The 9,929-nt window shown below is 37.1% G+C and overlaps 2 protein-coding genes across 5 annotated transcripts; both read left to right on the forward strand.

Moving 5' to 3' along the window:
• Window positions 1-840: 840 nt before the first annotated feature.
• Window positions 841-6,014, forward strand: LOC110645528 (putative disease resistance protein RGA3). Of its 3 annotated transcripts, XM_058133768.1 has the most exons (4): window positions 841-981; window positions 1,668-5,089; window positions 5,188-5,239; window positions 5,616-6,014. In XM_058133768.1, exon 2 carries the CDS (start codon window positions 1,769-1,771, stop codon window positions 5,084-5,086), a length of 3,318 nt encoding a protein of 1,105 aa, XP_057989751.1. In that variant the 5' UTR covers window positions 841-981; window positions 1,668-1,768; the 3' UTR covers window positions 5,087-5,089; window positions 5,188-5,239; window positions 5,616-6,014. The 3 variants fall into 3 exon arrangements, with proteins under 3 accessions (XP_057989751.1, XP_057989750.1, XP_021654427.2); XM_058133767.1 differs by lacking the exon at window positions 841-981 and having other exon boundaries at window positions 991-5,089; window positions 5,171-5,239; XM_021798735.2 differs by lacking the exon at window positions 841-981 and having other exon boundaries at window positions 992-5,089.
• A 316-nt stretch (window positions 6,015-6,330) lies between these two features.
• LOC110645527 (uncharacterized) lies at window positions 6,331-8,081 on the forward strand. Of its 2 annotated transcripts, none has more exons than XM_058133769.1 (3): window positions 6,331-6,905; window positions 7,449-7,491; window positions 7,874-8,081. In XM_058133769.1, exons 1-3 carry the CDS (start codon window positions 6,715-6,717, stop codon window positions 7,943-7,945), a joined length of 306 nt encoding a protein of 101 aa, XP_057989752.1. In that variant the 5' UTR covers window positions 6,331-6,714; the 3' UTR covers window positions 7,946-8,081. The 2 variants fall into 2 exon arrangements, with proteins under 2 accessions (XP_057989752.1, XP_057989753.1); XM_058133770.1 differs by having other exon boundaries at window positions 6,346-6,905; window positions 7,449-7,505.
• The last annotated feature ends 1,848 nt before the right edge of the window (window positions 8,082-9,929 follow it).

A 9,929-nucleotide genomic window follows, 5' to 3' on the forward strand; every position in this document is an offset into this window, starting at 1 on the left:
CCCCCCGACTATTACAGGATTTTGGTTCCACATAATTTACTTTCTAGAAAATTACGTAGGAAGATCAGTCACCAGGATTATGTATGGTGTCTGGCCCTCTTTCAACAAATTTTGCACAGTGGAACTCTGTTCATCCATGGCCAATATTAAATTTGAAGTTGCATTTGTGTGATGCCTTTTTACATATTTAATCAGGATTTAACATGCCTTATTATTAATTATATAGGCCATTACAGATATCTAAAACCTCAATTTTTCCAACAGAAGTCATTTTAAGCTTCTCAAGAGATTTCTTCAAATTGTGTGCTTGCACATTTCACCTTTCCGATACTTTTCAAATTAAGTTGCATATTCTTTTGTTTTCATCCAGCTTGTTGAGAAATATCCAGAAAATCCATCATAAATTGAGTTGGTGCCCACTTTTTCATTAATTATTCCTGGGCATTGGCTAGTGACTGATAAGAAAAGCGAGTCTCTTGTTTTCCAGAACCATGTGCGACATGTTGTATGATAATCAATTGTTATTGGGTATTTATCTACTCGCCCAAAATACCCGAAAAACCAACTGTCTGTCACTCGGGCAAACATAGAGGTCCATTCCACTTGCTCAGACAGGATTCCGAGATACTTACACCGCTGAGTGTGAATCCGAAGCCGAGTGGACTCCGAGAAAGAATCCTAGTTCAACAGGGACTTTGAAAGATGTCCCCCGGCCATATATAAGGGACTGTCAGGTATGCATATCTGATCTTCCTTATTATTGTACCTTTGATGTATCCTTGATTCTCCAGTTCCCTGACTTATGCATCACAAATACCTGTGTTTTTCATCTTGCTGGAAGTTTGTGACCTGTGGAGATTCCAAACAGCATCACCTATACTCAGGGAAGCACTTATGAGTCTTGTATGCACTGTGCATTGGGTACCAAGGCATGTACTGAAATCAAAGCATTCCTGATTTCATAACCAAGCTTTACGATTTGTAAGTAGCAATACTCCTGTTCTGTACATTGCTTAAAAAGCTTCCCAAAAAATATTGAAATTTTGATCAGCTTTGAGGCACATTCATTTTTCTTATGATCCCCAGACACCAGCTGATATGGAATCCTTAAGTTGTGTGCAAATATTGTCATTATTTGTTGGTGGTGGTCCAGATAGAGGCAGCAACATTTAAGAACTAGAATGCTTAAATGAGCTAAGAAGGAATTTGACAATAATCAATCTTGAACAGGTAAAAGATAAACAAGAAGCTGAGAAAGAAAATATTATATTTCTGTACTCTACCCTCATACTGATATTTCATTACAGTAAATTGTGGAGACTGACTTTATGACAAATGCAGATGGTTGGTGTCCAGTTCAGCCACAATTTTTTTATTCTATAATCTATCTTAATCTATGTCCATATAAAGATGCACCATAGAGATTCCTACAACTTGATTATTAGAAAATTAATTTCCCCACATGCAAGTTGATAATGAGCACAATTGGAAAAAAAAATATATTTTTAATGACGGACTTTGATCTTGTTCGAATATTCCCTTGTATATTCGCTCACATTCTCACATGGTACAATCATCATTATTTAGTTTCCAAATATTTCTGTAGTCATTTCAGAGCACCAAGAAAGAAAAAGGAGATATGGCTGACATTGTCCTGAGTTTTGTAGTGGAAGGAACACTAGCCAGGGTGGTTTCACTTATCACTGAAGAGATCATCCTTCAATGGAATCTCAAGGAGGACCTGGAAAAGCTTCAAGAGTCACTAGCCATGATTCGTGATGTGTTACAAGATGCAGAAGAGCAACAGGTTACTCAGAAAGCTGTGAAGCGTTGGCTGAAAAAGCTCAAAGATCTGGCCTATGATGCTGAAGATGTGCTTGATGAGTTTGCTTATGAGATTCTTCGACGAAAAGTGGAGATCCAGAATCAAACAGAGACTGAGGTACACAACTTCTTTTCATTTTTTAAAGGTACTCATTATGTAAAGAAGGCTGCATTTCATGTCAAAATGTCCCATAAGGTGAAGAATATAAATGGGTCATTGGATAAAATAAAGAAGGAAGCAGCTGAATTTGGACTTAAAGTTATGGATAGGTTGCCTCAAATAAGTCTGGACCGAGTGACAGACTCCTACCTTGATAACTCCCAAGTTGTGGGAAGGGAAGATGATGTCTATAAAGTTGTGAACTTACTGACCTGCTCCTGCAATCAACCTCTCACTGTTGTTCCTGTAGTAGGCATGGCTGGTCTTGGAAAGACAACTGTGGCAAAATTGGTGTGTAAAGCAGTGAAGGAGAAGAAACTTTATGATGTAACTATGTGGGTCTGTGTTTCTGATAATTTTGATGAGCAGAGAATTTTAGGAGAAATGTTACAAACTCTTGACAAAAACACAGGTGGAATGACCAACAAGGATGCAATACTTAAACATCTGGAAAAAGAGTTGAACATGAAAAGATTTCTTCTCATACTTGATGATGTGTGGAATGAGGAATCTGAGAAGTGGGAGAGTTTGAAGAGTCGTTTGTTAACTATTTGTGTGAACAAAGGAAACGCTATTGTTGTTACAACTCGCAGCGAGCAGGTGGCATCCATGGTGGAGACTCCTCTTCATTGCAGGCACAAAATAGGAGAACTATTGAATGATGAATGCTGGTTTATTATCAGAGAACGAGTTTTTGGAAATGGAGGAGCATCAATACCCTCAGATTTGGAGGCTGTTGGAAGGGAGATTGCCAAAAAATGTAGAGGTGTGCCATTAGCTGCAAGGGTCTTAGGTGGGACAATGCGTGTTAAAAGGGAGATTAAAGATTGGTTGTCAATTGAAGAAAGTAATGTTTGGGATGTATCAGGTTATAATGATAGAGTTTTGCCTATATTGAAACTGAGTTTTGATCACTTGCCTTCGGCTTTGAAGGCATGTTTTGCATACTGTTCAATTTTTCCTAAAGATTTTTGTATTGAAAAGGAACAATTAGTTCAGCTTTGGATGGCTGAAGGATTTCTGGGGACCTCGAGTGAAAGTTCATTCATGGAAGATATTGGTAACAAGTATTTTAATGACTTGCTTGCCAATTGCTTCTTCCAAGATGTGGAAAGGGATGTGTATGAAAAAGTAAAAAGTTGTAAGATGCATGATCTTGTGCACGATCTTGCAATGTTTGTTTCAAACAATGAAGCAATGGCTATGAAGGCTTGTTCAATTGTAGATGACATGTCACATATTCGTCATCTAAATCTCATTTGTGGAGGGAAACCAGCACCATCATTGCCAAAAGCTGTTTCAAGAAAACTGAGATCTCTTGTTGTAAAGGATGTTGTGCTCTATGATGAGTCATGGAAGTTCAAAAGCTTGCGAACTCTAAATTTGGTTGGTTCTGGTATTAGAGAGTTGCCATTTTCAATTGGCAAGTTGAAACATTTGAGATATCTTGATGTCTCATGGACTGAAATTAAAGCATTCCCTGATTCCATCACCAAGCTTTACAATTTGAGAACACTAAGACTAGTTGCATGTACATCGCTTAGAAAGCTTCCTGAAAATATTAAAAACTTGATCAGCTTGAGGCACATTCACTTTTCTTTTGGTCACCAGATGCCTGCTAATGTGGGATGCTTAACTAATCTGCAAACATTGCCATTATTTGTTGTGGGCCCAGATAAGGGGGGCTCCATTCAAGAGCTAGAATGCTTAAATGAACTAAGAGGGAATTTGGCAATCATCAATCTTGAACAGGTCAAAGACAAACAAGAAGCTGAGAAAGCAAACCTGCAAGAAAAAACAGGATTATATGCGTTGCGGTTGGCATGGCAGTCAAGAAGAGAGGACAACTGCAATGATGAGGGTGTCTTGGAGGGCCTCCAGCCTCATCCGAATATAGAAAGCCTGGAGATTGAGAGTTATGGGGGTGAAAAATTCCCATCATGGCTGTTGATGAACACTTCTACTCATGGTAATTCCTTGCACCTCAATAATTTGGTGAGACTGGAATTGAAATTCTGTGAGAACTGTGAACAAATCCCTACAGTTGGACTTCTTCCTCATCTTAAAATTTTTAAGATAGCTAGATTGGACAATGTAAAACGTATCAGCAATGAGTTCTACTACAGCAATGGCAGTGAAAGCACCAACAGTGCATGGAGACTGTTTCCTGTCTTAAAAGAATTTTCTCTGGCTTTTATGAATGGTCTAGTTGAATGGATGGCGCCGGTAGTGGGCAGAGAAAGCTGTGCAATTGCGTTTCCTTGTCTTGAAGACTTGACCATCAGATGGTGTCATCAGTTGACAAGCATTCCAATAAGCTATCTTTCATCACTTATAAAACTGAACATCAATGGCTGTGGTGCACTGAGTTGTTTATGTGATGAACTTCATGCCTTCACTTCTCTTGAAGAATTATCATTATTAGATTGTCATAGTTTGGTGTCCATTCCAAGCATACAGGGCCTCACATCTCTTAAAAAACTAAGCATTATAGGCTGTTATAATCTAGCATCTCTTCCAAGTGGGCTACAATCCTGCTCTTCTCTGGAGCAATTGACTATAACAAGATGCACAAAGCTAACATCAGTTCATAAAGACTTGCAAGAACTGCGTTCTCTTGTTTATTTATACATATCAGACTGTCCAAGTTTGGCTAGCTCACCTCCAGAGGACTGCTTAAGCTGCCTCACTCAGTTGAAGCAATTAACAATTGGCTCTGAAGAATTGAAGGTTTTCCTAGGTTTAGACTCAATCCAGGACTCCCTTGAAGAATTAGTCCTAATATGCGGGCAGAATGAACTTAAGTCTTTGCCAGGTCAACTTCAAGACCTCACTGCCTTGAAGTCATTGCAGATTGTTAATTTCACTGCAGTGGAAGCTTTTCCAGAGTGGTTGGGAAAACTTAAATCTCTTGAAAAGCTTGAAATAGGGGGATGTAAGGAACTGATGTATCTACCTACAACAATGCAAGGTCTCTCCAAATTAAGGAGGCTGAAAATTTATGGCTGTCCCTTTCTTAAGGAAAGGTGTGCCAAGGACAGTGGCTCTGAGTGGTCCAAGATTTCTCATATCCCAGAAATAAGTATCAGTGAATTCAGATGATGGGTAAGATTAAAATTTCTCAAAATCTCAGTCCATCTTCTCACATAATTTTTTTTTCCTCCCTAAAAACGCACTTATTTGCAGAATTTTTGGGATTGCAGATTGTGAGAAGTAAAGCTGAGGAAGAAGCTAAATGCACAAATCTGAACCTGGGTAAGCTTTGTGTGAGAGCGATAATATTATTAAGGCTGCACACTTTTCACTTTCATCGCAAATATGTTTATAGTTCAGAGAGAGACAATTAAGGAACCATTTACGTAAAAAATCAGCAATGATAATGCATAATTATTTCCTAAATTATGCTATTGACTATGAAATCACTCCTGGAGTTCTGCTTCTGAGATTATGAATCTGATTTGGTAGCATGATTTGTGGTCGTTGAAGATGGGGAATGATTCTTAGTAATAAGTAGGTCTTTTTTCTTTTGGCTAACTTATTTAACCTGTGAATACAATCTGTTGGTTGTTCTTAAATTTTCTGTCAAAATTTTCAGGTTTCCATTGATTAATTTAGCCTATCTTTGTAACAGAAGTGTGTAAGGAAAAGCGAGCAACAAGGCAGAAGGGAGGGTTGGAGGCTTGAATCTTAACTGTGTGGCAGTGAGCAGTGTAGGGAAGGGTGGAGGGTGGAGGCTTGAGTCCTGACACTCTGGCCAGAGAAACAAGGGTAGAAGCTTGGATCGAGAATCTGTTGCTTATGCTCGATTCTCTTCCTCCGTACGTAGTTGGTTTTCATTACTGCATTCTGTGTGTGTGTTAGTATCTAAGTGTTCTATAAGCTGAGTTGAAAGCATGGGGTGTGAAATGTATATGTTGAATTCCTCATTGTAGTATATGGAGCTTATAAAATGCATGTGTAATCTTGACATTCACCTAAGATGGTATCATATAAGATACTCATCATGAAAATCATTCTATTTAAATTCCAACCTGATTAATAATTTAAATACCCAAACTCATCTTAATCTTGATTGAAATTTATTGTAAACTATCAATACTTGTCTCAAACTTAATTAACATTAATTTTAAATATTTATTCATGTGACCTTTTTAAAAATATGATATAGTTTTGATTTAATTTCAATGATAGTTTTGATTAGTTTTCCTTCATTTTTAATCTGTAAAAATTGAGAAATTCTCGAGTTTAAATTTTTTTATCTATTTATTTTAAAATTACTCATTTTTATAAAAAAAAAATTGTTGAACATTATGTCTTCAAAATTAAAAATAAAAAAATTTAGGCCCATACACCGATTTTGGATTCAGTTTTGACCAGGCTGGTCAGGGTTCAAATTTGTGCCATTCAGCCCGCAGTCAGGCCTAGCTATAGCTGGACCTCAGTCCGGACCGGCCCAGCAGATTGAGCCATTTTCCATCAGAATCATGAAAAGAAAAAATAAATAACGAACAAAAGTAAATGTCCTTTTTCTTTGGAAGTTTTGCTCGTTTCGTTTTCACTTTCACACGTCTCATTAATAAATGCACAGGACCTTGGCTTTGCCCAGCATCGTTGAGCTCGCAACTTCTATGCAATTTCTTCTCTCTATGATACGCCTTCTACGGCTAACAATGAATAGGTAAAACAGAAAGAAAAGAGGGAAGATCAAAACACAATTGAATTGGTAAAAAATGACAGTAGGAATCATTTCTTTGAATTTTTTTCTAACTATAGTGTCTGTAGCGATTCTACACCGATTTGGGTCTCTAAACCCTGTGGTTGCAGTCTGTCAACTCAGTTTTGTTGATGGGCACAAGCTTTTCAACTTCAGTTTAACGTCTCCTATCCCGAAATTCCCTCATGGTGTCCTCAGCGAAGATGGGTATTCTCTCTTTCTCTGTTTCTTGATCTGGGTAGTTCTCATTTGAGTCTTTTATTTTGTGCTCCTAATGTTTGATACATTGCTTCATGGAATATTCTTTACGTTAGTGTTAGACCATTGACTAATATTCTAGACTCTTTTGTTTATTTATTTATTTATTTGCTAATGAACGATAACCGTTTAGTACATGCTAATCGAGGAGGGAATTAGATGAAACCATTTTTTAATATTTGCTTTAGCGTTTTAGCGTTTGAATGAAACTTGTAAGGTCAAATGCATTGGTGGGCTTTTTACTTATATTACTATCGGCAAGTGATATTAGTAGTGCTGTAGACCTGGTATTTATGGTTCATAATTTATTGAAATCTTGGGTGTTTATCGAAAAGGTTTATATTAAACATTAAAATCCCATTTGGGAAAAATAATTTCTTTAACATATTAATCCAGCATGAAAATTTTCGATAATGGAATCTGCAGCATTAAGTTAGTAGTTGTGTGAATTAGGTCCAATCCTTAGTAATATGCTCATTTTTTCTGCTGTAGGTTTTACAAGGTGGCAGTGAACGAATCTGTGCTTTGGTTTCAGGTTGGCTCTATCAGGTTACACTTAATTTCTTTAATTTCCATGTCATGATTGTGTTTATTGTAAGCAGTTTGTTTTTATTTTTGAGAGATTAAAGTCCCAATTGAATTTGATTTGAAAATTGTATATTGTTGTCATGTATGATAATTGGATTTTAAGGTATAAGCTAGCTATATTTTCATATTGCAATTCAACTCTACGAGCCATCCAAAGGAAGAAAGAAAAGGAATCCCTTAGAAGTGTGATGTGAAAGCCACAAAGCTATTTATTTTTACTTTTATTGTTATTTTTTTATAATAACCTTTTAGATGCCATTATGCACTTGTTGCCAATTACTTTTAGTTGATTTGCCATTGAATTTATCTTATTTAACTCTGTGGACCAGCTATGCAATGGAATGATTTTTAATCACGATCCACCTAGATGTGTTGATGATATTGTTAGAAGTGTGATGTGAACGCCACATAACTATTTATTTTTACTTTTATTGTTTTTTTTTTTTATAATAACCTTTTAGATGCCATTATGCACTTATTGCCAATTACTTTTAGTTGATTTGCCATTGAATTTATCTTATTTGACTCTGTGGACCAGCTATGTGTTACATATTATAGAAGGAAGAAAAGAAATAATAATGTTAGGTAGAATAATCTAGTAGAGAATGTTTTGGAGGGAAATGTTGTTGAGGAAGTTAGAAGGAAGAACTGAATCTGGTCACAGTTAGTTGTGTAACTGCTCTATAAAAGGAAAGACCCTCATCTGTGTTCAGGCATTCTATTAATGAATCAATAACAGACTTTCTCTCTCTCATTCTACTCTTTTCTTTTCTCGTCTAAATCTAAATTCTCTTCTCATCTACTTCTATTCTCTTGATCTGTTTTCAATCTTGCATTCAGAGGATAAATTAGGGTTGAACCCTAACAATTTGGTATCAGAGCAAGGTTACGACGGGATTAGATCTGCAATTGTGATTCTGGCAGTCGCATGATGACCAGATCTGGAGTAGTTACTCAGGATTCAACTAATTCAGCCAAAATAGCTGAATTGGAGGAACAAATTTGGGTTATGCAGGAGGTATCGAAGAAGGATAAGGAAGAATTGAGGGGAGAAATTTAGCAAAATGCAGACAAGATCTTGGAGGAGATGCGATCCTTGTTTGCAGTTGTTATGATGGATAAAAGTAAGGGAAATAATTCTGGAGAAAATGAAGTAGCTGGATCTCAGAATCGCTGCTCTCGGAGGGAAGGGAATTCTGCCCAAACCAAACGAGAATGGGAATCAAGAATGAAGGAAGATAATAATGCTGGATCTACAGCAGACAATGAAGGTATGTCAAAGATCTTGCCTAAAGTCAAATTAGTGACATTTGATGGGAAGGAACCTAGGGCTTGGGTTAGGAAATGTATCAAATACTTTGAGGTGTATAGAGTACCTAAAGATCAAATGGTCAGAATTGCTAGCCTGTTTTTAATAGATAGGGCTGATGCCTGGTTTCACAATTGGATAAAGGGGGATGGATCTCATGCTTGGGATGATTTTGAAAGGGAATTGTGTGGAAGATTTAGAGAGGAAGGGCTAGAGGATATTGTGGAAGAATTTATGAAGATGAGACAAGAGAGATCTATTGAAGAATACTTGGATAAGTTTGAGGATATTAGAATAAGGTTGGAAAGGGTGATGCCTAGTTTGGGAGAAGCCTATTTCCTTTCTGGTTTCATTGGAGGATTGAGAGATGACATTAGACCCATGGTGAGAATGATGAGACCTACTAGTCTTGCCCACGCTTTTGAAATTGCAAAATTTCAAGAACAGCTACTTAATTATAGTAAGAAACCTAATTCTTTCACGGAACCTACGAGCAGTACCATAACTTCCTTTGTTCCATCATCATCTTCTTTTCCTTACAAATCTGCCCCAACTTATCAAAATTTTCCTTATGCACCCAAACCACCCAATTCGATCAAAATAATAACTCAAACAGCCCATCTCCACCCAAAAACCAGTACTTGTAACAGTCAAGCTTCACAACAAAGCGCTACTAGACCAAATCCTAATCTGCACCTAATTCCAACAACATTAGACAACCAAGGCCTGCTTTAAATGTGGAGATAAGTACTTTCTGGTCATCAATGTAAGCAACACAAATCTGTGATGGCTATTCAATCTTGTGAATATGAGGAATGCATTTCAAATGCAAGGGAGGATATGGAAGATGGGGAAGAAGTGTGGCATGATGTTATGGAAGGGAATGGAGAAGTAGATGAAATAACCCTTCTGTACATGCTATTGAGGGTAGACAGGGATAAAAACTATAAGGATGTTAGGGAAGCATAACAGGGGAGTTATTGATTTTAATTGACTCGCAGCATTCATAGCTTCTTAGATGTTAAAGTAGCAAGGGATTTGAAGGTGCTCAGTAGTAGATGTGATTGCTTTTGCGA

The sequence above is a fragment of the Hevea brasiliensis genome, chromosome 14 (assembly GCF_030052815.1).
Source record: "Hevea brasiliensis isolate MT/VB/25A 57/8 chromosome 14, ASM3005281v1, whole genome shotgun sequence".
NCBI classification, from domain to species: Eukaryota; Viridiplantae; Streptophyta; class Magnoliopsida; order Malpighiales; family Euphorbiaceae; genus Hevea; species Hevea brasiliensis.

Excerpts from the sequence above, each read along its gene's own strand:
- LOC110645527 (XM_058133769.1), top strand. The coding sequence starts at position 6,715 with ATGACAGTAGGAATCATTTCTTTGAATTTTTTTCTAACTATAGTGTCT. Across the intron at positions 6,906-7,448 it reads GGTGTCCTCAGCGAAGATGG|GTTTTACAAGGTGGCAGTGA; the intron begins GTATTCTCTCTT and ends TTTCTGCTGTAG. Across the intron at positions 7,492-7,873 it reads AATCTGTGCTTTGGTTTCAG|CTATGCAATGGAATGATTTT; the intron begins GTTGGCTCTATC and ends TCTGTGGACCAG.
- LOC110645528 (XM_058133767.1), top strand. The coding sequence starts at position 1,640 with ATGGCTGACATTGTCCTGAGTTTTGTAGTGGAAGGAACACTAGCCAGG.